The sequence below is a fragment of the Ostreococcus tauri genome (genome assembly GCF_000214015.3).
Source record: "Ostreococcus tauri WGS project CAID00000000 data, contig chromosome 01, whole genome shotgun sequence".
Taxonomy (NCBI): Eukaryota; Viridiplantae; Chlorophyta; class Mamiellophyceae; order Mamiellales; family Bathycoccaceae; genus Ostreococcus; species Ostreococcus tauri.
Genome location: NC_014426.2, coordinates 392,190 through 417,208, shown reverse-complemented (window position 1 = coordinate 417,208; position 25,019 = coordinate 392,190). Strand labels below are relative to the sequence as shown.

Sequence of the window (25,019 nt, the reverse complement as noted above, 5' to 3'; positions counted from 1 at the left end):
CGCGGACGGGCTTTGTCGTCGCGTCGGCGTCTCACGACCGTCGTCGCGTCGTCGTCCGCGGCGTCGAGAGACGCGTTTCTCCGTTTCTCGAGAGATTTTGACCAGTCATGACTCATCGTTTCGCCACGGCGCCACGTCGACGACATATGAACACCCGCGTGTACCGGAAACAGCGACGGGCTGGTCGTCGTCGTCCCGGTCCGTCGTTTTCGACGCCGCTCCTCGACGCATGTCGACCTCGACGCCGACCTCGACGTCGCGCGCGCACGGTGGTGGCGTTGTGCGCGCGCGATGGCGATCGCGCTCGTCTCGCGTTGAGCGTCGAGTTGGCACCAACGCTGCGAGCGCGGATGAATCGGAATTTGAAAATGACCAACTAGAGTCAAAGAAGACGCTGGTGGTGATCGAGTGCGATGGCGCGGTCGTCGACGTGCATGGAGACGGACACAGAGTGGCGTTTAATCGAGCGTTTGCGTCGAAGGGGTTGAACGGGGTGACCTGGGATCACGCCGAGTACGCGTCGTTATTGAGAAGCGGAGGCGGGACGCCGTACGGAATGTGCGAGCGGTACTTTACCTTTTATGGCTACCCGTCCGCGGTCTCTCCGGCGACGAAACGCAAGATTGAGAACGATGAGTATATGCAGGCTATGAAGCGGTTGCAAGAGATTGTTCCGCTGGCCACGGACGAGATGGATTCCGAGGACGACTCTGAGGAGGGACGCGCAAGCGCTGAGGACGAAAAGCGAATGAGGGAAATTTTCCTGCGAGATTTGATCAAGGAGAAGGATAATCAATTCGGTCTTATGATCGATGAGCATGCACTCAAGATTCGAAGCGGTGTGGAGCGATTCTTGGATGATTGCATTCGAGAGAATGACAAGATCCAGGTTCTGCTCGTGTCGGAAACCGGCAGCAATCCGTCAGAAAGGGTCTTGGACGCGGCGATGCACAAGCTGGGCGAGCTTCGCGCGGCAGGAATCTCCGTGATGAACGCATCCGATCTCGCTGCACCATCGTCGATGTCGCAGGCGATCCAAAAGCAAAAGGGTGATTTACTTGCACCTGAGATCGGTGGCGACTTGCAGCGCCAAAATTTGAACTCGGACGTCATCATCGACGCCGGCATGTTCTCTTCCAGTCTTCGATCGGTGCTCACGGCGGAAACTATCACCGAGCTCGCTGTCTCGCGCGGATTCGATCCGAAAAACGTCATATTTATCGGCGGTGCACTTTCAACATGCTCGGCGGCGTCGTCGGCTGGATGTTTTTCTGTCATGGTGCGAACGCAGCTGCATCGAGGTGGTGAGTTCCCCGGCGTTGACTCCGTCGTCGACGGCTACGGCGCGGGCGAGGGAATCACGCTTCGTCGAATCCTTGCCATCAGCGGCTCTAGATCTCGCTGAGGAGACTGTATCATATCGGCATTGTAAAACTACCACCTTGCTAATTTTCAGTCGGGACAGCCCTGTCAGCCCTACATCTGACGTCACACATCGCCGTCTTCGCGAAATCACGCGCGATCATGTCTGCGCAGGCGCGCAACGTCGACGCGCACACGCGCGCGCTCGTCGAACCTAGCACCGCGGTCATCCTCGCCAGCACGAGCGATCCGCGCGAGGATTTAGCTCGAGAGCGCTCCAAGGCGAGTTTCGACGCCCGCGAGCTCGAAAACTTACTCGCGGGCGGACCCAAGAGCGCGTCGCTGCGACGACGAATCGTGGACGCGATGACGAGCAACGAGGTGTTCAGTAAGCGCGGGAAGTACTTCGACGAGCGGGACGAACTATACGTGCGAACGCTCAAGATGTACCTGGCGCTCCCGAGCGCGGTGGCGGCGATGAATGAAAAGGAGCCTATAGCCGTGGCGCGCATCATGCGAGAGTTGATCGATGAACCGGGAGGATTAGATTTGCACCTTGGGATGTTTATTCCGACGATTCAGGGGCAGGGAGACGAAGAGCAGCGGAAATATTGGATTCCAAAGTGCGTCAAGTTGGAGTGCATAGGAACGTACGCGCAGACGGAGCTGGGACACGGAACGTATCTGCGAGGCTTAGAGACGACGGCAACATACGATGAGAGCAAGGAGGAGTTCGTGATTCACTCACCGACGTTGACGAGTACGAAATGGTGGCCCGGTGGTTTGGGGAAGACGTCCACGCACGCGGTTGTCATGGCTCGATTGTTCACGAAAGGTGTGGACCACGGGGTTCATCCGTTCGTTGTTCAAATTCGCAACAATCAAAACCATGAGCCGCTCCCGGGATGTACCATCGGAGACATCGGTAATAAGATGGGCTACAACGCGGTCGATAATGGGTTCTTACGATTCGATCATGTTCGCGTTCCACGACGAGCGATGTTGATGGGTCACTCTCGGGTAGAAACGGATGGGACATACGTGCCGCCGCCTGTGGCAAAAGTGTCCTACGGGACGATGGTTTTCATTCGATCCGATATCGTGATGAACGCAGCGCTTTTCATGAAGAAGGCGGTGACAATTGCAATTCGCTACAACTTGGTTCGAAGGCAATCGAACGCCGATAAAGCGACTGGGATGGAGCGCCAAGTGATCGATTACCAACACAGTCAACGGACGCTGTTTCCAATTCTCGCAATGGCTTTCGCGTTTCACTGCACGTCAGATTACATGCGACGTATGTACTTTGAGTTTCAAAAAGTTTCTCGCGAAAAACAGGATTTCTCCGCGCTTCCGGAGCTTCACGCCACGTCCAGTGGTCTTAAGGCGTATTGTTCGTGGATGACGAAGGATGCGATTGAGGCTTGTCGATTAACGTGTGGAGGTCACGGTTACATGAACTTGGCAGGTTTCGGTACCACGCTCGCGAGTTACGCTCCAAACGTGACTTACGAAGGCGATAACAACGTGCTATGCTTACAAACGGCGCGGTATCTCCTGAAGATGTACCGAAACACAATTAAAGGCGAGACGCCACCAGATGTCATTGGTTATCTCAAGGGAACGAGTTCCCGAAGTTCTCTCGCACTCGGCTCGACTATGCGCGATGAAAACGCGATTCTCGATGCCTATGCGCACCGAGCGTGGCGCATGGTGACAGAAGCTTCAAAGGTGACCGGAGATATGTCGCCTGACGACGCCATGCGCGTTCACATGGTGCAGTGGATTCGCGCGGCGAAGGCTCACTGTGCGTTCGTCGTCATGTACAACTTTGTGATCGCGTACGAAGAAACCAGGCCTCGGGTGAGCGCTACGACACTGTTGGTGCTTCATCGTCTCGTGTGCCTTCACGGTTTATGCGGCATGGATGATACCATGGGTGACTTCTTGGAGGATGGTTACATCGATGGTGATCAGGCGACGGAAATACGAGCTGAAATCTTCAGACTTCTCGCTGAGATTAGACCAGATGCCGCTGCTTTAGTCGATTCTTTCGGACTTAGTGATTACTTCTTAAACTCGGCGCTCGGGGCGAAGGATGGTGACGTGTATCGAAGGCTTTATGAACAAGTTCAAGACGCGCCATTCAACAAGCGTCACACGCCGCCGGGATACGAACTTCTGCAGCCAAAGTTGAGGCGTGGAACTTTTGGCGTCTCCAGGCTCTGATCGAGACGCGCGTTTGATTCATCTGACGTTGTCGGTAAAAGTACAACAAAACTACTTGTAGTGTTAGCCACTAACTACTGCGTGCGCTTCAGCGGCACCTAGTGAAGCCTTGAGATCGGACACGTCGTTCAAGCCACTGTAAGGCACCTCGTCGAACGTATTATAAACCGCGTACAAATCATCATCAGATTTCACTTGAACGTATCGATGCGGTGTAATGTGTTTGTTTCCGCTGATGAAGCTTCCCGCCGGAATCTTTGTGAGTTCGAACACGTCCAGCGCCTCGCACTTCTTTGGGTTGAAACCCGATCCTTCCTGCGCGTGTAAAATGACGACCCCGCCTTCGGTTCCCCGTCCTCGGTATATTGTCAAACTGCTCTCACTGTCGACCGCGGCGAAGACGGATTCTCTCTGCGGAGTCACCGTTGCAAAGGCCCACTTCCCGCGCAGTTCGTCCAGAAATGACGTCCCGAACGTCGACCTCATCTGCGACACCACGTGCGCCGGGTTCGCGTCGCTCGGCAGATCCACCTCCCGCGCCATTTCTTCCAAGTTCTCCAGTTCCCCGATGAACACCGTGACCGTCCCGGTGTCCTCGCACTCGTGCGTCCGCGCCTTCGCCTCGGCGCTCAGAAAACCCGCGAGTCCGAGATCTTTCACCACGTCGCAGCCCAGCTCCTTCGTCGCCACCTGCTCTGATCGCGCGCGACACCGCCCAGCGGTCGCCCCCACCACGCGTTTCTTCGCCCCCACGAAGCACACGAACGACGCGTCCGCCATCGCCCCGCTCGCTCTCGCGCGTCGCTCCAAGCGCTGACTCGGCAGAACGCGCGCTCGAGCGTCACCACCGGCGTCGACGCGTCCGCTCGCCGCGGCGTCCCGCTCCACCGACGTCGCGGCCGACGCGACTTTCCGGCCTCGTCCGCCGCGCTCGCCGTCGCCGTCGCGGCGCCGTCGTCCACCGTCGCGCGTCGACGCGTCCGTCGTCCACCGTCGCCGCAGAGTGTCGCTCGTTTCTTCTCATCCACCGCGCGTTCTCGTTCAGTGGGCGCGTCGCACGGGCGCCCGGACGCGCTCGAGCGCGAACGGGACGCGCGGCGAACGCGCGGTCGTCGCGCGGATGTTCGACGAGCTCTCGAACGACGCGATCGCGCTGACGATTGCGTGCGCGGTGGCGGTGGGACGATTGTTCGGCGAATGCGCGAGAGCGAGGCGGTACGGGCCGGGTGGGACGCGAACGCGGCGGCGCGAGGGAGGCGTTGGAGATGCGTGGAGCGAGGCGCGCGAACGCGAGGCGTTCGAGCGTCGAGGTCGAGCGCCGGGAGGGAAGCGACTGCTCGCGCAGGCGGCGGCGTTGGTCGTCATCGGTGGGAGCGTCGTCTTCGCCGCGCTCGAGGTGTCGATGCCGAAGCGAGCGAGGATGGCGAGGAGAGATTACGCCTCCGCGCTCGATCGGGCGAACTCGGCGCTCGAGCGAAAAGTCTCGGTGCGCGTGTGGGGGGACTTCGAGGGGGCGGAGGGGGTGGTGAGAGAGGTGAGTGATAGACTGCGGGACGTCGCGGTGAATTTTGAAGTCGTCGTTCCGGGTTCGTCGACGTGCGCTGGGGGGAGGCGGGAACCGTGGAGCGCGACGGCTTTGACGGCTTCAGACGAGTTCGTGGAGGAATGGATCGACGAGGAGTCGTGCGGTGGGGCTGAGAATTCAAGGTATGACTTTGTGTTGCTCGCGGGCAACGTCTCGAACGCAGATTTGGTGCTCGGAAGGCACCGCGCCGCGTGGTTGAGATTTGACTCTAAAATGCCGGCGACGCGACGCGCGGATGAACTCGAGGCGAGACTCCGCGCGTTTGTAGCGCACTTCTCATCCGCATCGGAGAGGGCGAGTGTGTCACCGTTTCTCACCACCTCGGATGGCGTCCTACTCGCGTCATTTAGTTTAGTCAACGCCGAACCGAGGGCAGGATACGCATTTACATGGGACTTTGAACGCGACGTCGAGCAACCGCGGCTCGGAGCGCTTCCGAACGCGTTGCGTCGCGTCATTGATTTGCGCATCGAGTCACAAGTTTTGCGTCATGCAACGAGTAGAATCAGACCGACATGGTCGGCGACGCACGATGGATTCGTAGTGAAGTCGGAGCAATTGCCTTTCTTCATTGATCCAGATTGGCCCATTGACACCTCCATCACGTACACGCCAGTGGACGGCCGTCCGTTACAGTTCGTCGTGTATGTTCCATCGGCTGCTGAGTGTCCACTGTACTTTCTCGACGAGAATGGAGAGGCAACCGAGCAAAATGCGTATCTGGTCGAAGGTTGGGGTGGAGTTGTCGTCTTCAACCCGCGAGGATGTGCGGTCGTGCCTGGCGAAAGCGAGAGGCGTTTGAGCGAGGATGAAATTTCCAATGTCGTGAACGCCTTTGTGCGCCAGCTTAGGATTCATTTGGGGCTCAGAGAGAGGCCGCAAAACATTGATGCCACCGTTTTGCCTCCAAAACTCACGGGATTCGCGACATGGGAGGTCGACTCACTCGTGCACACGAGGCTGGTGTCCGACTCAAGCTCAGCGATTTCGACGTTGAAATCCCTCGATGAGGTCATCTCGAGCATTGACGACATCGCCGTGCCAGAGTTCATCGTGAACGAAATGTCTAGGTCTTTCGGAGCTCTTGAGCGAGCGACTCGCCTTTCTGAGATATCTAGGTACGATGAGGCTTTGGTGAACGCTCAAGTCGCGCACGCTGCGGCTGAAGCGGCGTTCTTCGATCCCTTCTCCCTCGGCGGTCTTGAATCCTTTTCTTTTGAGTCTAAGATGGCGTCAGTGATACCATTGTTACTCCCTTGCGTTTTCCCCTTGCTTTTGCAGATCATCCGCGAGGCGCGTCACTTCCAAGTCAGGCGACGATGCGCGAGTGAAGCGCGTGCGCGAAAGGCGAAAGCGTCATAGTTCAGTAGCCTTTAGTTTTAGTGTGACATATTAAAATTAACAATCTCTAGCGAGGACAGGCTACGGCAACTACTTTACGGCTTCCATTGCTTCATCAGCTTGCTCTCGATCTCCGAGAGCTCTTTGGTGTAGAAGACGCCGCACTCGTTTACGCATTTTTCCATCTGCGCCTGAGCTGCCTCCTCTCCCTTCTTCTCCACCACGCCGTGCGCCTTATCCGCGCACGTCTGCGCGCATCGCTGCACCCTTCCCGAGAACTCGCCGAGCTCCACCGTGATCCCGCGCTCGGCCTGCGCTGTGGGCTGACCGGCGCGTTCGAGACAGGCGTGGAAATCTCTCTGCGGCTTGTTCCCATCGCAGCACTTCGCTGAGCTCTCAAACGCGCGCTTCTGTAACGGGCGGAACACCATGAGATCGAGTTGGTCTTGTAAGCGCGCGACGGCGCGTTGGAGCTCCTCCATGACGATCGCAGAGCGCGCCGATGTGAGGCGCAAGACGGCTTGAGGTAAACCTTTCGAGCGACGGCGAGGGCGAACGACGACGAGAGACACGCGATGCGTCGTTGCGCAGACGATACACACACTAATCTAATGTACTGATGAAAACGTCTACATCGCACGACGCCATGCGGTGACGATCATTGAATCAAGCCAATTGACACATCGTGTTGTCAGAGTTCCCGCACGGGAGTCGTCGCCACACCCGCACTGTTCGATGCGGAGACAAAATCCCAGGGTCTGAGTACTCCAGCTTATCTCCAGGCGCGTCTATAGACGAGTAAAAGTTGCAGCATGGCATCGCAATGCACGCGGCGGTGCCATCATCGCTGGAAATGCTCGCAAGCGTCGTCGCTAAGGGCACGTGAGCATGGACGCAGACCACGACGACTCTCTTCGTCGAGATCTTCATCTCCTCAATTTTCGCGCGGTGGTGCTGCAGACGAGCGATGTCGTACGTGGTTTTTGAGTCTTTTGACTTGCCCATCTCCGGATCGACGGCGATGCAGTGCCATCGAGTCCTGAAGGCAAACAGTCCTGCCGTTCTCGGCGTACACCCGTCGCCAACAGAGAGCAACGTTATACTCTCGTCATTTGCATCAAATTCACCGCTCAGGTGCGTGCGCCACGCGTTGAACGCTCCGAAGCTCTCACTTAGTTCCTTGGCGTCGGGAAAGAGCTTGCACTCCAACAGATCCACAGCGCAGGACAACTGTATGAACTCGGTAAAGTACCGACTAGAGACGCCATCGTTTGCCACAACCATGCGAGATCGATTCGGGTCTTTCATTCCTTCTCTAAGCGCCTTGGCTACCTTTTTATTCGTGCGAAATCTTCCCTCGAGACTCTTGCTCTTCAGCTTCGCCGACGTGATGTTGTATCGGTTTGCGCGTTTCACCAACCCGCCCGCGCGCCTCGCAAACTTTTCCCTCAAGTGCGTCCCCAATGCTGACATGAACGCGCTTCTCTCGATGAACGACTCTTTCCCTGGCTCTTTGTGCGCTCGCTTGAACGCCTCCAGAACGGCGTCGCGCTCGGTCCACTCATTCTCGGGCGCCAAGTCGAACGCCATGTCCCTCTCGAACCAGTTTACAAAATCGGCGCGTTCGTACGTCGTCGTCGACGCGTCCGCGGACGCTGCGGCGACGGAATCGCGTATGCGCTCGTCCAACGCGCTCTGTCTCTCCGCCCACTTCGGCGCGATCTCGATGCGCTCGACCACGGGGACGTTGGGTGACATGTGTAAAGAAAAGCGCAAAGCGCGCCGAGCTCTGCAGAGCAACCAACTAATGTTTTTATTGTTACAGCGCGAATCACATCTCGCCCTTATTCGGCGTGAACCGTTTTAACCACTCCTCGAGCTCGTCGCTATTGATCTCGAGCGTGCCATCGCCGTCTTCGGTGAGACATATCGAGCCGCGTGTGGCTTTGTCTTCGCCGCCGCCGTCGGCGCGCGCCTTCTCTGCTATGAAATCCTCCACGCTCCCAGGTTCACCGAACCATCCCATACGATCCGCCACAACGTGTTTCACTTGACATTCCGGACAGGTGACGATAACGACGCCTTTCTCGTACGCCTGTCGACTGAACCCGCGCGCCGCCCGCGCGTCGCACCGTCCACACGTAAACATCATGTACAGATCCTTTCTTGCGTTCGCGTTCTCGCGCGACGTCGAGGTATCGTCGGGCGGTGACGTCGACGCCGCACCACGCTCACCCGCATCCTCGGTGTCGGACGCGAACGAGCGCGGAGCGGAAAAGCAGAGACGTCGCTCAGCGTCGCCCCGAACTGTCGTTCGCTTCGAGTTGGAAAACGTCGCTCGAGCGACACCGATGTGAGGACTCGCACGCGACTCGGCGCGCGTGAACGCGCGCGCGATTGTGCAGAGGGTAGCGCGGAGACGACCGACGCGCATGACGAAAGCGAGGCGACGTGTGTGTCTATTAGAACGTTTTCTGGGTGGAAGCTAGCATCAGACGACGCGCGCTCTCTCGGCGACGCGACGATTGATTTCCATGGTTTCCTTCCACGTTTGCGTCGTGAGCTCCGTTTGACCGTAGTTAAGCGCGCGAAGTCGAGTCATGGTGAGCATCCTGTGCAAGCTCTCTTGCGTTATGGCTGCGTCCGCCTTGCGAGCTTCGACAATTTCGGCTTCGATTTCGACGGAAGTCTTCTCAGATATCACGTGCTTGGTCATTCGAGCCCCGGCGATGAAGGTGCGCATGAGCGTCAGTTCCTCTTCGGTGGCATCAATGAGCTTTGGATTGCGCACTCGTCGTAACGGCACGACCGAGTCGGTCGGAATAATGCTCTTCCTATCGGACAAGATGATGAGCGGAATGTCGACGGGCATTTGCATCTGGTGATACTCAAAATCATACTCGACGTCCTGAACAGTGGAGATCGCTTTCAGCGATTCAATATTCCGGACACCAATCTGCGTGAGCGTACCGGAGTCCAGCTTGGTTTCGTCCAATAGCAGCACCGTGCTCGCTGCCAGTTGCAGAGGACCGGCTCGCAGACGGTTGTACACGTAGTCCTTTCTAGGTGCCCAAGGGCGCGCGTTCAGAGACGGAACGGTCAAAGGAAGGTGCGCCACGCTCGGACACACGAGACCCAACACGCTCGAAAGAACGTGCGCTATTGTCCCCGCCTCCGAAGACTCCACTTTGCATCCCGTGAGATTGAGCGAAAATTTTCCCAGAGACAACAGATCCGTGCGAGTGTGCACTCGAGAAACCAAAGCCATTAACACCAACTCAGCGGCGAAATGGTCACCGCCGAGTGCGTTTGCAATCATATCCAACAACTTACCGCGTGCGATGGCGACCTTTTCCGGAGTCAAGCCGTGTGACGTCTCCAAATCAGTTGCAGTGAACCTCTCCACTGGTGACGAGTTTACGAATTTATTCTGGGACGTGACCTTGTACGCCAACGCATGAAAGCGTGGCACTAAGCTCGAAACGGGATTTTTCGAATTATCCTCTTCGATGAATGACGACGTGGCGTACACGTTGTCATCCTTCATCTCTTTATCGCGCTCGGCCGCCGTGAGCTCGGGCGAGTAATACAGCAAGCCGACGAACTCGACAACGTCGTTCAGTCTCAACGAATCGTCGTCGTCGTACACCTTCACTATGCACGGTGAACGAGTCTCTGGAACGAGTGGAAAGTTCAACAATTGGTCGATAGACTCCTCGCGAGCTTCACCTTCGCCAATCTGTTCCGGAGTGTCCGGTGCCATGTGATCCTCCGCGTTCGCCTTTTTTGTGCGTTCGAGATCTGGCCTAATCAACATCGCCGCGCTCCTCGGCGCCGGAGTCGCGTCCGGGCACACGTCCATACTCGTTTCTTCTCGTTCTCTCTTCTCACCGCGAGGACCTTCTTCGTCTGCCGTCTCGTCCACTCGTTCCGCCTCTCCCACCCACGGCTGCTCTCCTGGAACTGGTACGCAATACAAAACCCTTCGTTCAAACAGCGCCCGCTGCGCGATCGTCCCCTTCACGTCTATGTGCTCGCAATATTTCGTGGTTGTCCACTCGCTGTCGCCCTCTCGAACGTACGCGCCGATGTAATACTCTGGCTCGTACATGTCTTGCACCAGCGCCCTGAACCGCACGAGCTCGTTCTCTCTCGAGCGTTCGATCCCACCCGCGCCGTTGATCTCTCGCAGCGGTCGTCCGCTCGCGACGAGCCTCGAAACGATCGCCCGCACCCCATTGTCGCCGTCGCTCACGGCGTGCGACCCATCGTGCGTGGCGAGGGAGCGATGAAACGCGCTCTGGATGAATCCAAGCGGGTCGCGTTCGAGCGCGTCGATGTCTTCATCCGCGCCCATGGTCGCCATCGAAGCGTGCGCGGTGTTTCAACGAGTCCTCGGTTCGTGCGCGCGTGGCGAACGACGCGAGGCGCGATCGATGCGGGACGAAAAGACGATCGGTGTCGAGATTTCCGGGTTGAGGGTCTTTTTTAAATCTCTCATTCGCAGCTGTCAGACGGCTTGCGTGCGACGGTACGATTCGAGGCATCAGCGTTGAAATCTGACGGATACATTTGAATCAAATTCGGCTACGTGTGCTATGCGTTAACGTCGCGAGTGCGGGAGCGATGTGGCGTACGCCCAAGTGTCGCTCAGGAGCTGGAAGGTCCAGCGGAGTTCACGATTTCGGCACCGACGGCTTCGCTGACGAAATAGTTGGGAAACCTCTGGACGACGAGTTTAAGCTTTTTCTTCGCCTCGGGATTGTTGAAATGCCAAACGCATGGAGCTTTACCGGTATCTTTGTTGTACACTCGGCCGGTGACGGGATCACGAAGCATGTTTCTAAGATCGATTCCTCCTGGAGAGTGGAGGATGCCTCCGTCGGAGTCAATCTTGAATGATTTATCCCTCGCCGCCGCACGATTCATGGCGTACGCATTCAGACAGAGTTGATCGTCGTAGAATTTCGCCGCTATGTCCAAATCCCTGGCTTCCTCTTTCGTGTGATTGAACGGGGTGCACGCGTAACGAAAACGTGTATCCGTCTGCGACAAACCGTCGTTCTCGAAAAAACTCTTCTCAACGAAATCGATGTAGCGCAGAAGCGCGCTTTTTCGACCCATGAGCAAACCAGCATTAGCCCAGCGATACGGTCGCGCGAGCTCAGCACCGAGTGCAGCCTCTTTCACCTTTCCAATCTTGCCGATGTTATTCTTCACATTTTGCCAGTCTGTGTGCTCGCGCATATTGAAGTACTTCTTTATCTCCGGATAAAGCTGCGTCTCTCCGCTCGCGATGATATCCGCTCCGCTAGCTTCGAAACGCTTGAGAAGTTCTTCCTGTCCGCACGTGAAAAACACATCACCCGTGTCCGAGGTCACAACGACGGGATCGCCATTCATGTGCAATAAGTTTGTCTTTAGACCCATCGTTTTTTCCTCCCAGTTTCTCCACGTCGTGCCATGTCCCGATAATCTCGCGGGTAGTCCCCAGTGCGTGGCTGAGGCTAACCAGTGAGACGCGTGTTTCGAGATGTCCGTCGCGTGGCCGGTGACGATGACGACTCCGTCCTCGGAGTTTGGCGTCTCGTGTATGTTCACGTAACTGTTACCCTCCCAAAACGGAGCCGTCGCCCATTTCTTCAGGAACTTCGGCGCCCGCATTACGCGTCCATCGAACGATCGTTTCACCTCGATCGTCTCCTTATCTCCTCGTCGCTCGTTCTCCGTACCAGGTACTATGCGCAGGCGATCGATCAGCGTCGCCGTCGGGGACAACACCCCCGCGTGACCCAGTTGCACGAGCTTCGAGCTCGCGTCCCTCCCCGACGCGCTCTTGACGTGTCGTTCAGACGACATTAACCACTCCTTCCACGATCCCGTGCCCAACGCTCGTGCGCGTCGCTCCTCGTCGTGTGCGAATAAAAATCCAAACGCCGCGAGAATGACGAGCCCGGCGAACGCGGCCGAGATGCACGCCGTCCGTCTCAGCGCTCGTCCGCGGAACATCGTGGAAGCGGTACCATCTGACTCGTCGTCGCTATCGACGGTGACCTGGAGCAGCGGGCGCGCCTCGGGGGCGCGCATCGCGCCGAGACGAGCTGGTCACTTAATGAGGGTGTTGACAGGGCTTTTCGTTATTTTGATCGGTGCACAGAACCACCAGACGCACAGAGACGCGAGCTCGCGAAACGCGACGAACGCGACGACGAATCGACCGATCGACGCTCGGTTGTGATCACGATTAAAAGCCAAACATAGAGTATCCACCTTCGGTTTTTCCTATGGAGAAGTGCGCCTTGACCCACTTGGACGCCGCGTGCTCGGCGCGGTGACAGAGGACTCGGAGCGTGACGTCAGCGGTGTAGACGTCGTAGTAAAAGTCCCGATCGCTCTCGCGAGGGGGAACTTCTTTCTCTTTTTCGACCAACTCAAGGTACTGTCCACATAGATATTCCGTGGGTAGGCTCACGATAGTGCAGAGGGCAGACATCGGGGAGATGCGTGCGGCGACATCCACTGAGTCCAAACCTTGACCTCCGGCGAGGAAAAATTCAGACACGAGTTCCATCTCTTCCTCCAGTAACTCGACGTCCTCGGGACGGTACACTCGCCCAGGACCACCGTTCAGGAGCACTCGCATCCACGCCGAGACAGTGGCTTGGAGTAGGTGAGACGCCACAATATTTCTAGTGCTGCTGTCCACACGCACTGCGACGTAACCCAACACACCGTTCACGTAAGGTAGGATCTCCGTGCCAATGTTGTGTGCACTACGCTGCACGCCATGTGCGTACAAATTGTGCATCACGGCCCCCCCTAAGTCGCGATACAAGACACTGAACGCCATATGATTTGCCACTTGATCTATGGCTCTTCGAAGCGACTGTCGTGCCAAGTCCATCAAATCTTCAAACCAAGCCGCTTTAGGCACCTCGTGTAGCGCATTCGGGTGCCTCAACATTGACGCCACGCGCTGCATTTCATTCCACTTTGATATGATGCCCTTCTCGAGCGAGTCGAGCTTGTCGAGAAGAAATTTGAGTGACGTCAAACGCACTGTCGATGCGCCAACGCATCCTTCTTCGAACGGCGCTCTCGGTGGAGACGCCGCGACGAACTTTTTATGAAGATCGTCGACGATCGCCTTCTTATACCTAGTCAACTCTGGCACCGGTGGAACGATGTCATCGGCCGGACCAAGCGATAGAACAGCGGCGTTGGCGTATTTACCAACCGCAGCATCGATGCCCTCTGTCAATGCGCGAAGAGCGCTGACATGTGCCGGAATTCTCAAGCCAAAAAATCCATCCAAAGTCTCGTTCACGGCTCGTAGAAAATCCACCGCACTAGGTACAGGAGCGGCATCGTTTTTGGTTTTCCAACGTTCAACGGAGATGCATCTGTCCACTATCTTGTGCAAATCGTCAATCTTTTCATTCAACCATGTGAAAACGAGTATTGACGTTTGCTCTTCCAATCTAATCGGCTCGACCGCGTCACCTCCGGTGGCGACTAACGCATTTTGCAAGTCACCAACACTCCAAATAGTCTCCAGTGACTGCGCAGTCAGACGGGGTCCAGACGCTAACCACGAGAATAAATCATTTTTGAAATCCTCACCCAGTTGAGCGGCAAAACATCCCGTTACGGGCGAATTCGATCCCACAGAGCTCGTGATGTGGCGTTCGAGATGAGCGGAATACGAGTCCGCCGCGCTCGCAGTGAGCTGTGCAATTATTCGAAGGGAAGCGCTCGTGGCGTCTCCATCTGTTACGTTGTCTTCTTCCATGCCGGTGGCTCTGAGGCGCTTGTATTCCGCGCGTGCCGACTGTTTACACGCCTCCCTGAGTAGAGCCTCCGCATCCTTACCCAACATTTTCGCCGAATCGTATGCGATACAAACGATTAAATTGAACACGTCGGGTTCTATCCGCGGTACGTTCTGCTCGTCATGAGCAGCCGGAGGTGTCACAGTGTGCATAAAATCACGCAACATGAACATGCTCCAACACAGGAGCGAGTTCACGGCGGAAGCGATTTGTGGAGACACGTTCGTTTGCGAGCGATCCAAACCCTCTCTCGCCTTCGATAACAGAGAGAAAATTGGTGAAGTATCGTCTCCATAGTCCAAACCCACCTCTTCGAGCGCCACGATTGCCTGCTTCACTACAGCGAATGCAAGCATCGCACCTCTGGAAGTTTCATCTGGCAGTCCCAGCGAACTCGCAACTCTTTCTAAACTTTTGATAGAATCCTGCGCGTCATACGCAAGAGCATAGTCTTCCACTTGATCAAACATCACCCTCAAGAGACGCTCGTACAGTCTGATGCCGAAGATGCCCGAATAGCTGAAACTATATTTTGAATCGAGCGCGGACTCGATCATTTCAGCCACTGATTCGACCCACAGCGCGTCGATTTCTGGAAGACACAACATTCGATTAATCTCTGACAGAACGTTCGAGGCCGTGAGACTCGGCTCATTGTCATCTTGATCACGCGCATCCATGATCTCCACTTGCTCGTCGCACTGGCGACTCCATAACAGCTCGCACATCGCACGACATCTTTTCTTGTAAAACGCCTCGTCTTCGAGAAGTGTAAACTCTTTCACGGCGGCCAACATCGATCTCAAATGGATACGCGCCGAAATACCTTCCTCCGCGACGGAAGACTTATGTTCCTGCGCATACTTTTGAACCGCGTTCGCGCAGTCTTCGTCGACATCGAGCGCGATGCGAATCGCCTCCAGCATCTCGCTGTCCAAATCTATGGTCGCCACAATTTCAAACGCCAGCTCGCTCAGTTCGGCGTCATTGAGCTTAGAATACAATTCCGGAAGCGCGAGCTCGCCCGAGTACGCTGTCGTCGGCGCGTCATCGTCCAAGTTGAAAAACGTCGCGTCCACGCGAACTGCTGCGGCGCTCTCTCGCGCTGCCGAAGAAGTGTCCGCTTCTCCCACGCTCCCCAATTTCGTATTCGCAGCCATCGCTTCGAACGGATTCATCGATTTCGCGCGCTCCAAGCTCGCCGTCTCGTTCGCCTTCTCCGTCGCCGTTAGCTCTTTATTCCGCGCTCTTTGCTCCGTCTCCGCCGCCCCCCTCGCCGCCCCCGACGCGGTGAGAGCGCGCGATAAGTCGTACGTCTCGTTCCTTCGCAATCGTTCGATCATTCCCGGAACGTCCACGGCGCCGTAATTGACGTCATCGATCGTCGCGTTCGGTGGGAGCGTGAGAGATAATCGATGGGCGTCGAGAATGTAAGACAGCATCAGCGCGTTATCGCGCTCGAGGGCAACGAGACGTTCGAGGGGAACGACGGCGTCGTTGGGACCGTCCATGACGCGATGTCCCAACCTCGAGTGACGGGCGTCGCAGAGTTGGGGTCGACGGCGTGTCAGCGGCGCGTATTGGGACGTGCTGTCGGCGAGCTCGGTCGCCGTACTGTGATGAATACGAGCAAATACTACAAAAGTTTCGAGGGGAGACTAATCGAAATCAACGTTGGGATTGATGGCGAGCACGCGTTCTTCGAGCGCGCGCTGGCGCTCGCGAGCTCGGACGACGGTGGGATCGAGCTCCTCGTCGCCCTCGGTGAGCATCGGAGCCGGTTCCGCCTCCTGGATGACATTGAGAGTGCTCTCTCTGTTCACGAGATGGTTGATGATGTTCCGCACGAGCTTATATTCGGCTAAGAGTTGCTCTGGATCGGAGACACCCGATGGAACGACCTGCTCGTCGATGTACCAGCTGATCAAATCCTTTTGAACGATTCCCGTGTCTTCGCCGCCTTCCAGTTCCATCTCGCGTTCGCGCATGTGACGCAACAGGATGTGTTTAACCTGGTTGAACTTCTCGGCGCTCACCTTTGTTTTCTTCTTCTCTGGGACACGCCCCGGTTCAGCGGGCGCCATAGCATCATCTTCACTGGCGTTCGCCGCTTTATTGGCTTGCTCCTTCGCTTCACGCTCTTGCTCTTGACGCTTTGCGTGCAGACTGGCCAAGACTTGCTCGGGCAAAATGGGGCGGCTTTCATCGTTTTCCAGCTCCACATCATCCGCGTCTAAGACCACATCGCCAGCCTCAAGAGCGATGATGGACTCTGACAAAAGGCGTCTTGCTTCTCTGACGTGCTTCGGATGTACTTCGGCTCGACAATGCAAGCGCGCTAGCGCCTCGGAAAGACGGACAATCGCCTCGAGCTGACGAACGGTAATCCTGTACGCCGTCTGCGTCCCCGGTTGACTGTCACCCGTACGAAGCTTCACATAAGCGTTCACGATTTCTTTTTGCGCTTCCGGCGTCATTTGCGGCTTGATGGTGCGTGCGTACCGGATGTAGCGTTGGAGTTGCTCCAACGTGTAGTCGACATTAACGGCTGTTTCACGCTTTTGATGCAAGCTGACGATGTGTCGAGCCAGAGTGTAGTCGTGGAACTCATCTGGCTCATCTATCATCACGTGTACTAAATCGAAACGAGACAGAATCGCCGGGGGCAAGGCCAAGTTGTGCCTCAACTTTTTACTTCGGTCATACCGACCACCGTTCGGGTTGGCCGCAGCGAGAATACTTGTTCTCGCCTGCAATGAAGCTTGGACGCCAGCCTTAGCGATGCTGATAGTCTGCTGCTCCATCGCTTCGTGAATGGCGACTTGATCTTTCACATCCATCTTGTCGAACTCATCGATGCAGCAAATGCCGTTATCCGCAAGCATGAGTGCGCCAGCTTCGATGCAATATTCCCCAGTCTCGACATCCTTGGCAACCGTCGCCGTCAAACCAGCTGCGGAAGAGCTCTTCCCGGAGGTATACACCGCGCGTGGTAAAAACGACGAAACGTACTTCAAAAACTGGCTCTTTGCGCACGAAGGGTCTCCCACGATGAGCACGTTAATGTCGCCTCTCAAACCTTGTTTTGCCCCAGTGCTCTTGTGCACTCCACCGAATAACATGAGGGTGATGGCGCGCTTGATATCGCCGTGGCCATGCACCGTCGGGGCGATGGACTTTACGAACTTGTCGTACAAGTGAGGGTCCTGTGCCATCTGCGTGATCTCGCGTCGCTCTTGCGAAGACAAAGTTTCGACAACCTTCTTCTCTTCGTCGTCTCCTCGAATGTCCACGTCGCCACCACCGCCTGGATCGGCCGTGTTTACCACGCTCTGGGCGACGAAAACCATGCGATAGAAGAGCTCCCGACAGCCAAATTGGCGCAAACCCGAGACACCATCGCTTCGCCCCTTGACGGATGATTGAAGTTCGGTGCGATCACCGGCCATATTCTTCGGCGCCACCTCGGGAACGACGAGCAACGTGCCGGTGAAGATTGCCTTGTCTCCCGCTCTCGCCTCTTCTACGATTTCGTGCCGAAGGATCACGTCCATGCTTCGCGGTAATGATCCAGCGGGTACCTCGTCCGCGTTCTCTTGCACTCGCACTCGCTGCCAGTCCACAAACTTGCAACCCTCCCGCTCGAGCGTCCACTTTGTCCTGTTGCCGCAGGTCTCCAGGAGACAAATAGAAGGCTCGGTGTATCTGCACTGTTGCTCAACATTCGGTACCAACGTGTTGCACTCACCGCACTTGAAGCATCCCAACAGCAATTCCGGCCGCACTTCCGACGTGCGCGTCACTGTGCCGCTGAAGCTCGACAGTTGCCCGATGTTGTTCGCGCGAAGACTTCTCAGCCGCTCAACGCGAGGCAAGTTGACAAACTTGACCCAAAACTCCTTCTCTCTCGACTTTTCCACCCCTCCAGCGTAGCGCACCAGTTCTGGACGATGCTGTCGCACGAACACCTTCACCGCGTCATGCAAGAATGGCTGATACATGTAAAAGTTTGCCTGCACCGCCTCCACCGCCAACTCTGAGTCCTTTTGATTCAGGTGCTCAAAATCAACAGTCAGCGTCGTCTTGTTCTCCATCGCGTCCGAGAACAACTGCTCGACGTACACCAATCTCCTCGCTCGTCTCGCCTCGTCCCTGAACCCCGGACTCGCCAGCGGTCCATCGGCGTCGTCCGCGGCGTCGAACTCAAACTCATTCAAAAAGTTTAGAAACCTCCGTCTCACCTCATCCGCCCCCTGCACGTTCACGCTCATCGACGTCATCGTCCTCGCAACGCGCGATCACGTCCGAGTCCCACCGATCTCAACCGCTCCCCCCCCGCGCGCGTCGCTCGTGCGAACGACGCGACGATCACGTCGCGCGCGATCGTCCCACCGTCTCCTTCGACACACGTCGCCGTCGACGTCCGATGCCGTCCGCCGCTCGTTCGGTCCGCTATCGCGCGTTCGGCGTCCTCCCGCGCGCGCTCGCGCGAGGACGCCGTCGTCCCGGCGCGTCGTCGCGGCGCGTCGTCGCGCGCGCGACAGCTGCGATGTCGCGTTTCAAACAGCACACAGACACCCGCGTGTGTGAGACATAGCCATCGACACACCCGCGTGTGTGAGACACCCATCGACGCCCCCGACGCCGTCGCGTCGCCGCGCCGACGCCGCCGCCAGCGTCCATGGCCCCGCTCGATCCGTGCCGCGCGGTCCGTCGCGCGTGCGCCACCGTCGCGGTCGTCGCCTCGGACGTCGTCATCGATGACGACGCGATCGAACGATGGGCCATCGGCCTGGACGCGGCGGCGGTGACGCGATTGACGAGCGACGCGCGCGCGTTCGACGGCGATGGACACCACGGCGCGGCGTCGACGTCTGGGACGTGGAGCGATGAGACCACGGCGACGCACGCGTTGGTCGTGGACGCGATGAATTTTTGTTTCTGGCCGGATGGCGAGCGCGGGGAGACGCCGCGGTTGGAGTACGAATGCGTGAGCGCGGGGTGGCGCGACGCGGCGGAACGGGATCCGAGCGTGTTGGCGCCGGAGACGCTGCGGCGGATGACGGGAAGACGTTTGAGGGAAATTTTGAATTGGCCTCGAGAACTCCCGGATGAGGAAGAGCGAGCGAGGCTGATTCGGGAGGTTGGCGAGGGCTTGGCCGGGGAGGCGTCGACGATTGCGTTCATCGAGAGCGCGGGGAAATCGGCGGTGGAGCTCGTTCGGAAGGTGTGCGATCGATTCCCAGCGTTTGAGGATTATCGCACGTATCGAGGCGAGACAGTTTTTTATTACAAGCGAGCACAAATCTTCGTCGCCGATATCTGGGGCGCTTTCGGCGGTCGCGGAGTGGGAGAGTTTCACGACATTTCTGCGTTGACAATGTTTGCAGATTATAGAGTGCCAGTGACGCTGCGCGAACTAGGGGTGCTTAAATACTCGCCGAAATTGTTGCAGAAAGTTGTCAATCGGACGCTCATTCCGGAGGGTTCAGAGGAAGAGGTGGAGATTCGCGCGTGCACGGTCGAGGCGGTTGAGAGAATGCGCAGCGCATTTGAAAGACGACACGGCAAACCCGTGATGAGCGTCGTTTTGGACTGGCTACTGTGGGAGAAGGGCGAAGCGAGGCGCGAGATCTCGGAGGAGCCCCATCACAGGACGCTGACGAGGAATTACTAGAAGAAAGGTTGCGATGATAGAACGTAATGTGGAAAGTTAGTTATTTTTGGCAGAGAGCAACGACGTTGTCCATCTCGCGAGAGCGCGCGCGTCTCATCGTCGCGCGTGCGGCTGCCTCCATCGAAGCAGCGACATGTGCGCCACGAACGAGCGTCTGGTTGTCTCCACCTCGACCCTAAAGTGCTCGAATGATCCTGCAACGGACGTTTCGCCGCTGGCGTCTCTCGACGCCACGCTTAGCGAGCGCGCTCTACTCCAAATCGACCTAGCCATCGGCGCTGCCGCGGTCGCTAATGCGCGCATCGACGCCGCCGCGCACGAACGTGCGTTGCGTCTCGCGCACGACGTCCTGATCGAGCGCTTTCGCGCGTCCGTGGCCTCGGCACGCTCCGCCGCCGCCGCGCGCGTCCAAGCGCTGCGCGCCAACCTCTCTCACGCCCGCGCGCTCGCCCGCGCCGACGCCATAGCGCTCGACGCGCGAGGCGAGACCATGGAGCGCGAACGCTCGGACGTCGCGCGACGAGTCGAGCTCGAGCTCGAGCGCTCGCGAAAATTTTCGAGCCGCTGAGAAGAAGAAGCGTCACCTAGCGACGCGTCGACGCCTCGCCCGCGCTCGCCCGCGCGGTGTCGCTCGAGGCGACTCACGACGATGCGCGCGCTGTTTCCTGCGGGCGCTCGCGAGGAGGCGAAGGGGACGACGGACGCGCCGGGAGATGAAGACGCGTGGCTTCGATTGCGTTCGTTTCAGCGACGTGACGACGGCGCGGTGGACGCTGAGGGCGATGCGCGAAGGGCGTCGGGATCTTCTTCGTCCTCGTCGTCGTCTATAGAGCGCGAGCGCGAGCGCGAGCGCAGGCGGAAGCGCGAGCGGAAGAAGGAGAAGAAGAAGGATGGGAAGCGACGGCGACGCGACGACGACGACGCGCGGAAGATTGCGGAGATCGAGGAGCGGTACGGGAAGATGCGTAAAGATTCTCGAAGAGGGGACGATAAGATGTGGGCGACGAAGGAGCGGTTGAGCGGGGCGCGAGACGTGTACGAGGACGTGAGGCGTGACGCGGAAAATCTCGCGTTCGGGACGCTGGCTCGAGCGGACGGAGTGCGATTCAAGCGCGTCGCGGATCGAGCGAGGCCGTGGTACGAGCGTGCGGCGAGAACGCGTGAGAGTGAGTTCTACGGGTTGAAGATGAGGGGAAGGCACGAGCGACAAGATGAGACGATAAAGGATCGGTATTTCACTCGCTCGGCGAAAGCTCGCAGCAAGGATAGAAACGCACCATTGTTACGCAAGCCGCTCGTGCAGATTGAACGTGAGTGCGACGCCGAGACGGAGTACGTCAAGCTGAACGTCGATGACGATGACGCGGGTGCAGTTTCGCGGGCGCATCAAGGAGACATGGAAAGTGTGAGCGCGATTTTGATGCGCGAGACGAAGAAATTCAACGAGAGGACGCGAGAGACTCCAGAGGATATCAAGATGTGGATCGAATTCGCTAGATTTCAAGATAAGTTTATGGCGTTGACGAAGAGGAAAACAGAGGTGACGCAGTTGGTTGAGAAGAAAATTGCGATTCTAGAACAGGCGTTGCGACATCATCCACACGACGCGAATCTCATCATCATGTTACTTGCCGAGCGCGAAAAGGTGGAGGAAAGCATCACGATTGAGTCGCGCTGGCGTTACGCGTGCGAACAAAATTCTGGAAACCCTGCAATATGGCGTGCATTTATTCGTTATCGTCTGCGGGATTTCAGCAACTTTAGCGCTAGTGCCGTGCGGCGGGATTACGACAAGGCTCTGCGCTCGCTCGCCTCAGCGAGGAATCAGCTGCCGCAAGGAGCGAGTTCGGCACAAAAGAACACTCTCGAAGTCGCAATAGTGGATTTAGTCATCGATGCGTGTCGCTTCGACATACAGTCGGGCGCGACCGAACGCGCAGTGGCGAAGATTCAAGCCGTGCTTGAGTTCGGTTGCTTGTCTCCCGAGGATGGACGAGCAGAAGAGGATCTGTTGGACTTGTTTGAAAGTTTCTGGGAGTGCGGCGAGCCGCGGGTTGGTGAGCCGAATGCCACGGGATGGCGTGACTGGATCGCGCTGAACGCTCAAACTAAAGCTAACATACGCGACGTCAAGTCTGATGCTCGCAAGTTGGAGCATGAGAAGCAGGAGTCTCGTGAGGTCCCTCCTCCGCCTCCGCAAGCGCCACCACTCCCTCCAGGTGCTATCCTCGGAGGTGGTTGGGAGCACTTTGACGCGCCGAAAAGCGATGATACCGATACCGACCAAGACGTCGATGAGTTGGAAGAGGAACCAGACGCGGCCGCCTTGGCGCTTTGGGAAGAAAAACTTGACGCCGCGGCAGACATGGAGATCGATGATGAGATTCTCCTGCAGTTTGTACAGAAGGAGTGGGAAAGGAGTCGCAAGAACTGGAGGCCAGTGCGATTAGGCGACATCGATTCGGAAGAAGTTGACATGTCCACACCGCAAGCGATCTGGTTTGACGACGTAAAGGATGGATTGATCCGTCTGAAAGACGAGTCGGTGAAAGAGAGGTTGTGGACTCACGCATTGCTCTTGCTGGGAACGTTAGAAGTGTCACCCGGTGAGTACGAGCATGACGACCGACTTGATCTTTACGAGTGTGTGTGTGGACCTTACGCGAATGCATTTCGAGTGTTTGAGTCGTTCGGAGAGAATGATCGGGAAGTTAGGTGGCTCGATCAATCGTTGGGATTTGAACGCATGTGGGCCGACAATGAGGCTGGCCGTGGTGCGCTCGGTTCCAACATGTTGCGCGTGTACGCACGGAGCGACCCGACTGTTTTCGCGTGTCATGCCGTGAAGAACAAAGACGACGCCAAAACGCTTCTCGCGGGTGCATACGAGAATTCTCTCAAACTATGGGCACATCTCGCTGAGATGGAGTGGCGAGCAGGACGCAAAGCATCGGCCAGAAAAATTTACTCGAAAATATTTCCCACAGCCATGTCAGCCCGCGTGCAAGATATCTCGCATTTAGTGCTCTCATGGGTGGAATGCGAACGTAGCGTGAAAGATCGAGATGGCGATAAGAACGCCCTGAAGATCTTAATGGCGCTTGCGAGCGCTGATACGGCTGAAGAAACAATTCCAGAAAATGCTCAGAATGAAGATTCAACGAGCATCTTACGTGCCAAGAAGTGCTTCACGGAAAAGATGATGCACGCGTTCAATGGCGGTGGAGTTTGGTCAGAAGAGTTGCGCGTGGGCTTACAGGCGCACGGAGTGGCGCTCATCCGCTGCTTTGCTCACTTCTTACACGTGAGTAGGCAGTCGTGCGAAGAGATTGAACACGCTATTCGCAAGACGCCCAAGGAAACACAGCGCAGCAGAGATAATGCTACGCATTGGCACAAATTGCACCTCGAGCTTCTTCGCATGAAGCCAGTCGTTAGTCGCCGATCGAACCTCGAGTCTGCTCTCCGGGTATTCCCGTCCTCACCGACGTTGTTACTGAGCTTGTGCGAGCTCGAGTTGGAAGTACATGGTCGACAGCGAATGCGAATATACTTTGACTTGGAGTTTGAGCGACGTCACACCGTGATGTCCGTCTTTTTAGCTCTCGGACTGGAGATTGGCAAACCCTTCGGTTCGAATCCACGTGCGATCGCGGTCTTAGAGCGGTCGTTGGCACCGTCGGCGCCCACTTCTCAGAGCCCACTATTGTGGTTGACGTACATGCGCGCTTACCTCACATCCGGTCAAGTATCGAGCGCAAAAACTGTTTTCTTGCGCGCGATCAACGCCGTTCCGTGGAACAAGACGTTATGGCTTCACGGAATCGAATCTCTTAAAGATTATTTGACGACGAAAGAACGTGTAGCACTGCTTGAAGTCATGCGTGAAAAGAAAATTTTCCTGCGAACGGACTTATTCGAGGTGCAAATGGAAGCTGTCGCGGAGCGATAGCAGCGGTAGTACTTCTACAGTAATTACAAGCGACATATTTTCATTCGTTTTTCGCTCTGGGCGTGGTAAAGAATATCGCGTGCCTCACGCACCAGACGAGGAGAGGAAGTGCACCCACTGTCATGATCCAAAAGGCGATCCATCTGAAATTACGCACGTCCTTCGGCAACTCAAACACTGGCGCCGGATCCTGCACTTCGGGCATGTAAAAGTCGCCGTACTCCCACAAGATGCATCCAATCGACCACGAAAATAGCGCCAGAGCATAATCCGCGCCGCTGCTATCCGGCTTGGAGTACAGCATCCTCATCTGAAACCAGAGGTAGTACGTCACCTGCGCTATGATGACGATGGACATTGTCCACCACGACACGCGGCAGTAATACCTCGACACTTCGCTGAGATTGTAGTACGTGAATACTGACGCATCGTGCGCGGCCCAGGATAGAACAGCCACCGACTGGAACGCATCCGACACCTCCACGTTACCACTTTGCTCTTCATCCGCCGTCCCCTTCCTGAACGCGCACTTCGCCAACTGCACCAACTCTATCGCGATGCTCGCCCCGAAGCAGCACAGACACCAAATCTCTAAATACCACACCGAGCCGTAAAAGTCCTGATACACCCACACGCTGTTCGCTCCCACGAGCCAGAACATCACCGCCAACGCGTGTCTGAACTCGTTCGCGTTTTGCCTCGCCGTGTACGCGTTCCTCGTGAACAACCCGACGACGAGCGCCATCGCGACAAACGTCCATCGCGACTCCTGACTCCACAACACATCGTTCGCGATCCAAACCGCCACCGAGACGTGATCCCACGCCTCGATCGCCCGCGCGTCTCGACTCGTTCGCTCGGCGCCGTCCGACCCCAACACCATCGTCCTCGGCACGAGCGCCGCCCGTTCGTCCTTCGACGCGCTCGTCGTCGACGCGCTCGTCGTCGTCGCGCTCGTCATCGTCGCGCTCGCGTCTCGCGCCATCGCGACGACCGCGCGACGACCGCGTCGCGCACTGCCGATCAGTGTGACGGCAGTGC

At 57.1% G+C, this 25,019-nt stretch overlaps 14 protein-coding genes across 14 annotated transcripts; 5 read left to right on the top strand and 9 right to left on the bottom strand.

The window, feature by feature from the left end:
* Positions 1 to 229: 229 nt before the first annotated feature.
* On the top strand, positions 230 to 1,405 carry OT_ostta01g02660 (unnamed product; the record flags this gene model as incomplete). Its single annotated transcript, XM_003074275.2, has 1 exon — positions 230 to 1,405. One exon carries the CDS (start codon positions 230 to 232, stop codon positions 1,403 to 1,405), a length of 1,176 nt encoding a protein of 391 aa, XP_003074322.2.
* Positions 1,406 to 1,524: 119 nt separating this feature from the next.
* OT_ostta01g02650 (Acyl-CoA dehydrogenase/oxidase C-terminal) lies at positions 1,525 to 3,591 on the top strand (the record flags this gene model as incomplete). The annotated part of the gene is made up of 1 exon (XM_003074274.1): positions 1,525 to 3,591. The coding sequence occupies one exon, from the start codon at positions 1,525 to 1,527 to the stop codon at positions 3,589 to 3,591; it is 2,067 nt and encodes a 688-aa protein (XP_003074321.1).
* Positions 3,592 to 3,654: 63 nt separating this feature from the next.
* OT_ostta01g02640 (Class II glutamine amidotransferase domain) lies at positions 3,655 to 4,371 on the bottom strand (the record flags this gene model as incomplete). Its single annotated transcript, XM_003074273.1, has 1 exon — positions 3,655 to 4,371. The coding sequence occupies one exon, from the start codon at positions 4,369 to 4,371 to the stop codon at positions 3,655 to 3,657; it is 717 nt and encodes a 238-aa protein (XP_003074320.1).
* A 640-nt stretch (positions 4,372 to 5,011) lies between these two features.
* On the top strand, positions 5,012 to 6,538 carry OT_ostta01g02630 (Phosphatidylinositol-glycan biosynthesis class S protein; the record flags this gene model as incomplete). Its single annotated transcript, XM_003074272.2, has 1 exon — positions 5,012 to 6,538. The coding sequence occupies one exon, from the start codon at positions 5,012 to 5,014 to the stop codon at positions 6,536 to 6,538; it is 1,527 nt and encodes a 508-aa protein (XP_003074319.2).
* Positions 6,539 to 6,612: 74 nt separating this feature from the next.
* Positions 6,613 to 6,999, bottom strand: OT_ostta01g02620 (Protein of unknown function DUF842, eukaryotic; the record flags this gene model as incomplete). The annotated part of the gene is made up of 1 exon (XM_022985325.1): positions 6,613 to 6,999. The coding sequence occupies one exon, from the start codon at positions 6,997 to 6,999 to the stop codon at positions 6,613 to 6,615; it is 387 nt and encodes a 128-aa protein (XP_022838214.1).
* Positions 7,000 to 7,183: 184 nt separating this feature from the next.
* Positions 7,184 to 8,275, bottom strand: OT_ostta01g02617 (hypothetical protein; the record flags this gene model as incomplete). Its single annotated transcript, XM_003074271.2, has 1 exon — positions 7,184 to 8,275. One exon carries the CDS (start codon positions 8,273 to 8,275, stop codon positions 7,184 to 7,186), a length of 1,092 nt encoding a protein of 363 aa, XP_003074318.2.
* Positions 8,276 to 8,348: 73 nt separating this feature from the next.
* OT_ostta01g02615 (Mitochondrial import protein TIM15) lies at positions 8,349 to 8,951 on the bottom strand (the record flags this gene model as incomplete). The annotated part of the gene is made up of 1 exon (XM_003074270.1): positions 8,349 to 8,951. One exon carries the CDS (start codon positions 8,949 to 8,951, stop codon positions 8,349 to 8,351), a length of 603 nt encoding a protein of 200 aa, XP_003074317.1.
* A 57-nt stretch (positions 8,952 to 9,008) lies between these two features.
* OT_ostta01g02610 (Mini-chromosome maintenance complex-binding protein) lies at positions 9,009 to 10,883 on the bottom strand (the record flags this gene model as incomplete). Its single annotated transcript, XM_003074269.1, has 1 exon — positions 9,009 to 10,883. One exon carries the CDS (start codon positions 10,881 to 10,883, stop codon positions 9,009 to 9,011), a length of 1,875 nt encoding a protein of 624 aa, XP_003074316.1.
* A 284-nt stretch (positions 10,884 to 11,167) lies between these two features.
* Positions 11,168 to 12,604, bottom strand: OT_ostta01g02600 (unnamed product; the record flags this gene model as incomplete). Its single annotated transcript, XM_003074268.1, has 1 exon — positions 11,168 to 12,604. One exon carries the CDS (start codon positions 12,602 to 12,604, stop codon positions 11,168 to 11,170), a length of 1,437 nt encoding a protein of 478 aa, XP_003074315.1.
* A 157-nt stretch (positions 12,605 to 12,761) lies between these two features.
* On the bottom strand, positions 12,762 to 15,860 carry OT_ostta01g02590 (Mammalian uncoordinated homology 13, domain 2; the record flags this gene model as incomplete). Its single annotated transcript, XM_003074267.1, has 1 exon — positions 12,762 to 15,860. The coding sequence occupies one exon, from the start codon at positions 15,858 to 15,860 to the stop codon at positions 12,762 to 12,764; it is 3,099 nt and encodes a 1,032-aa protein (XP_003074314.1).
* Positions 15,861 to 16,007: 147 nt separating this feature from the next.
* On the bottom strand, positions 16,008 to 18,629 carry OT_ostta01g02580 (DNA replication licensing factor Mcm6; the record flags this gene model as incomplete). Its single annotated transcript, XM_003074266.1, has 1 exon — positions 16,008 to 18,629. The coding sequence occupies one exon, from the start codon at positions 18,627 to 18,629 to the stop codon at positions 16,008 to 16,010; it is 2,622 nt and encodes an 873-aa protein (XP_003074313.1).
* A 401-nt stretch (positions 18,630 to 19,030) lies between these two features.
* On the top strand, positions 19,031 to 20,026 carry OT_ostta01g02570 (Protein of unknown function DUF2419; the record flags this gene model as incomplete). Its single annotated transcript, XM_003074265.2, has 1 exon — positions 19,031 to 20,026. One exon carries the CDS (start codon positions 19,031 to 19,033, stop codon positions 20,024 to 20,026), a length of 996 nt encoding a protein of 331 aa, XP_003074312.2.
* A 649-nt stretch (positions 20,027 to 20,675) lies between these two features.
* On the top strand, positions 20,676 to 23,978 carry OT_ostta01g02560 (siRNA-mediated silencing protein NRDE-2; the record flags this gene model as incomplete). The annotated part of the gene is made up of 1 exon (XM_022985323.1): positions 20,676 to 23,978. One exon carries the CDS (start codon positions 20,676 to 20,678, stop codon positions 23,976 to 23,978), a length of 3,303 nt encoding a protein of 1,100 aa, XP_022838213.1.
* Positions 23,979 to 24,018: 40 nt separating this feature from the next.
* On the bottom strand, positions 24,019 to 24,963 carry OT_ostta01g02540 (unnamed product; the record flags this gene model as incomplete). The annotated part of the gene is made up of 1 exon (XM_003074263.2): positions 24,019 to 24,963. The coding sequence occupies one exon, from the start codon at positions 24,961 to 24,963 to the stop codon at positions 24,019 to 24,021; it is 945 nt and encodes a 314-aa protein (XP_003074310.2).
* Positions 24,964 to 25,019: the final 56 nt, after the last annotated feature.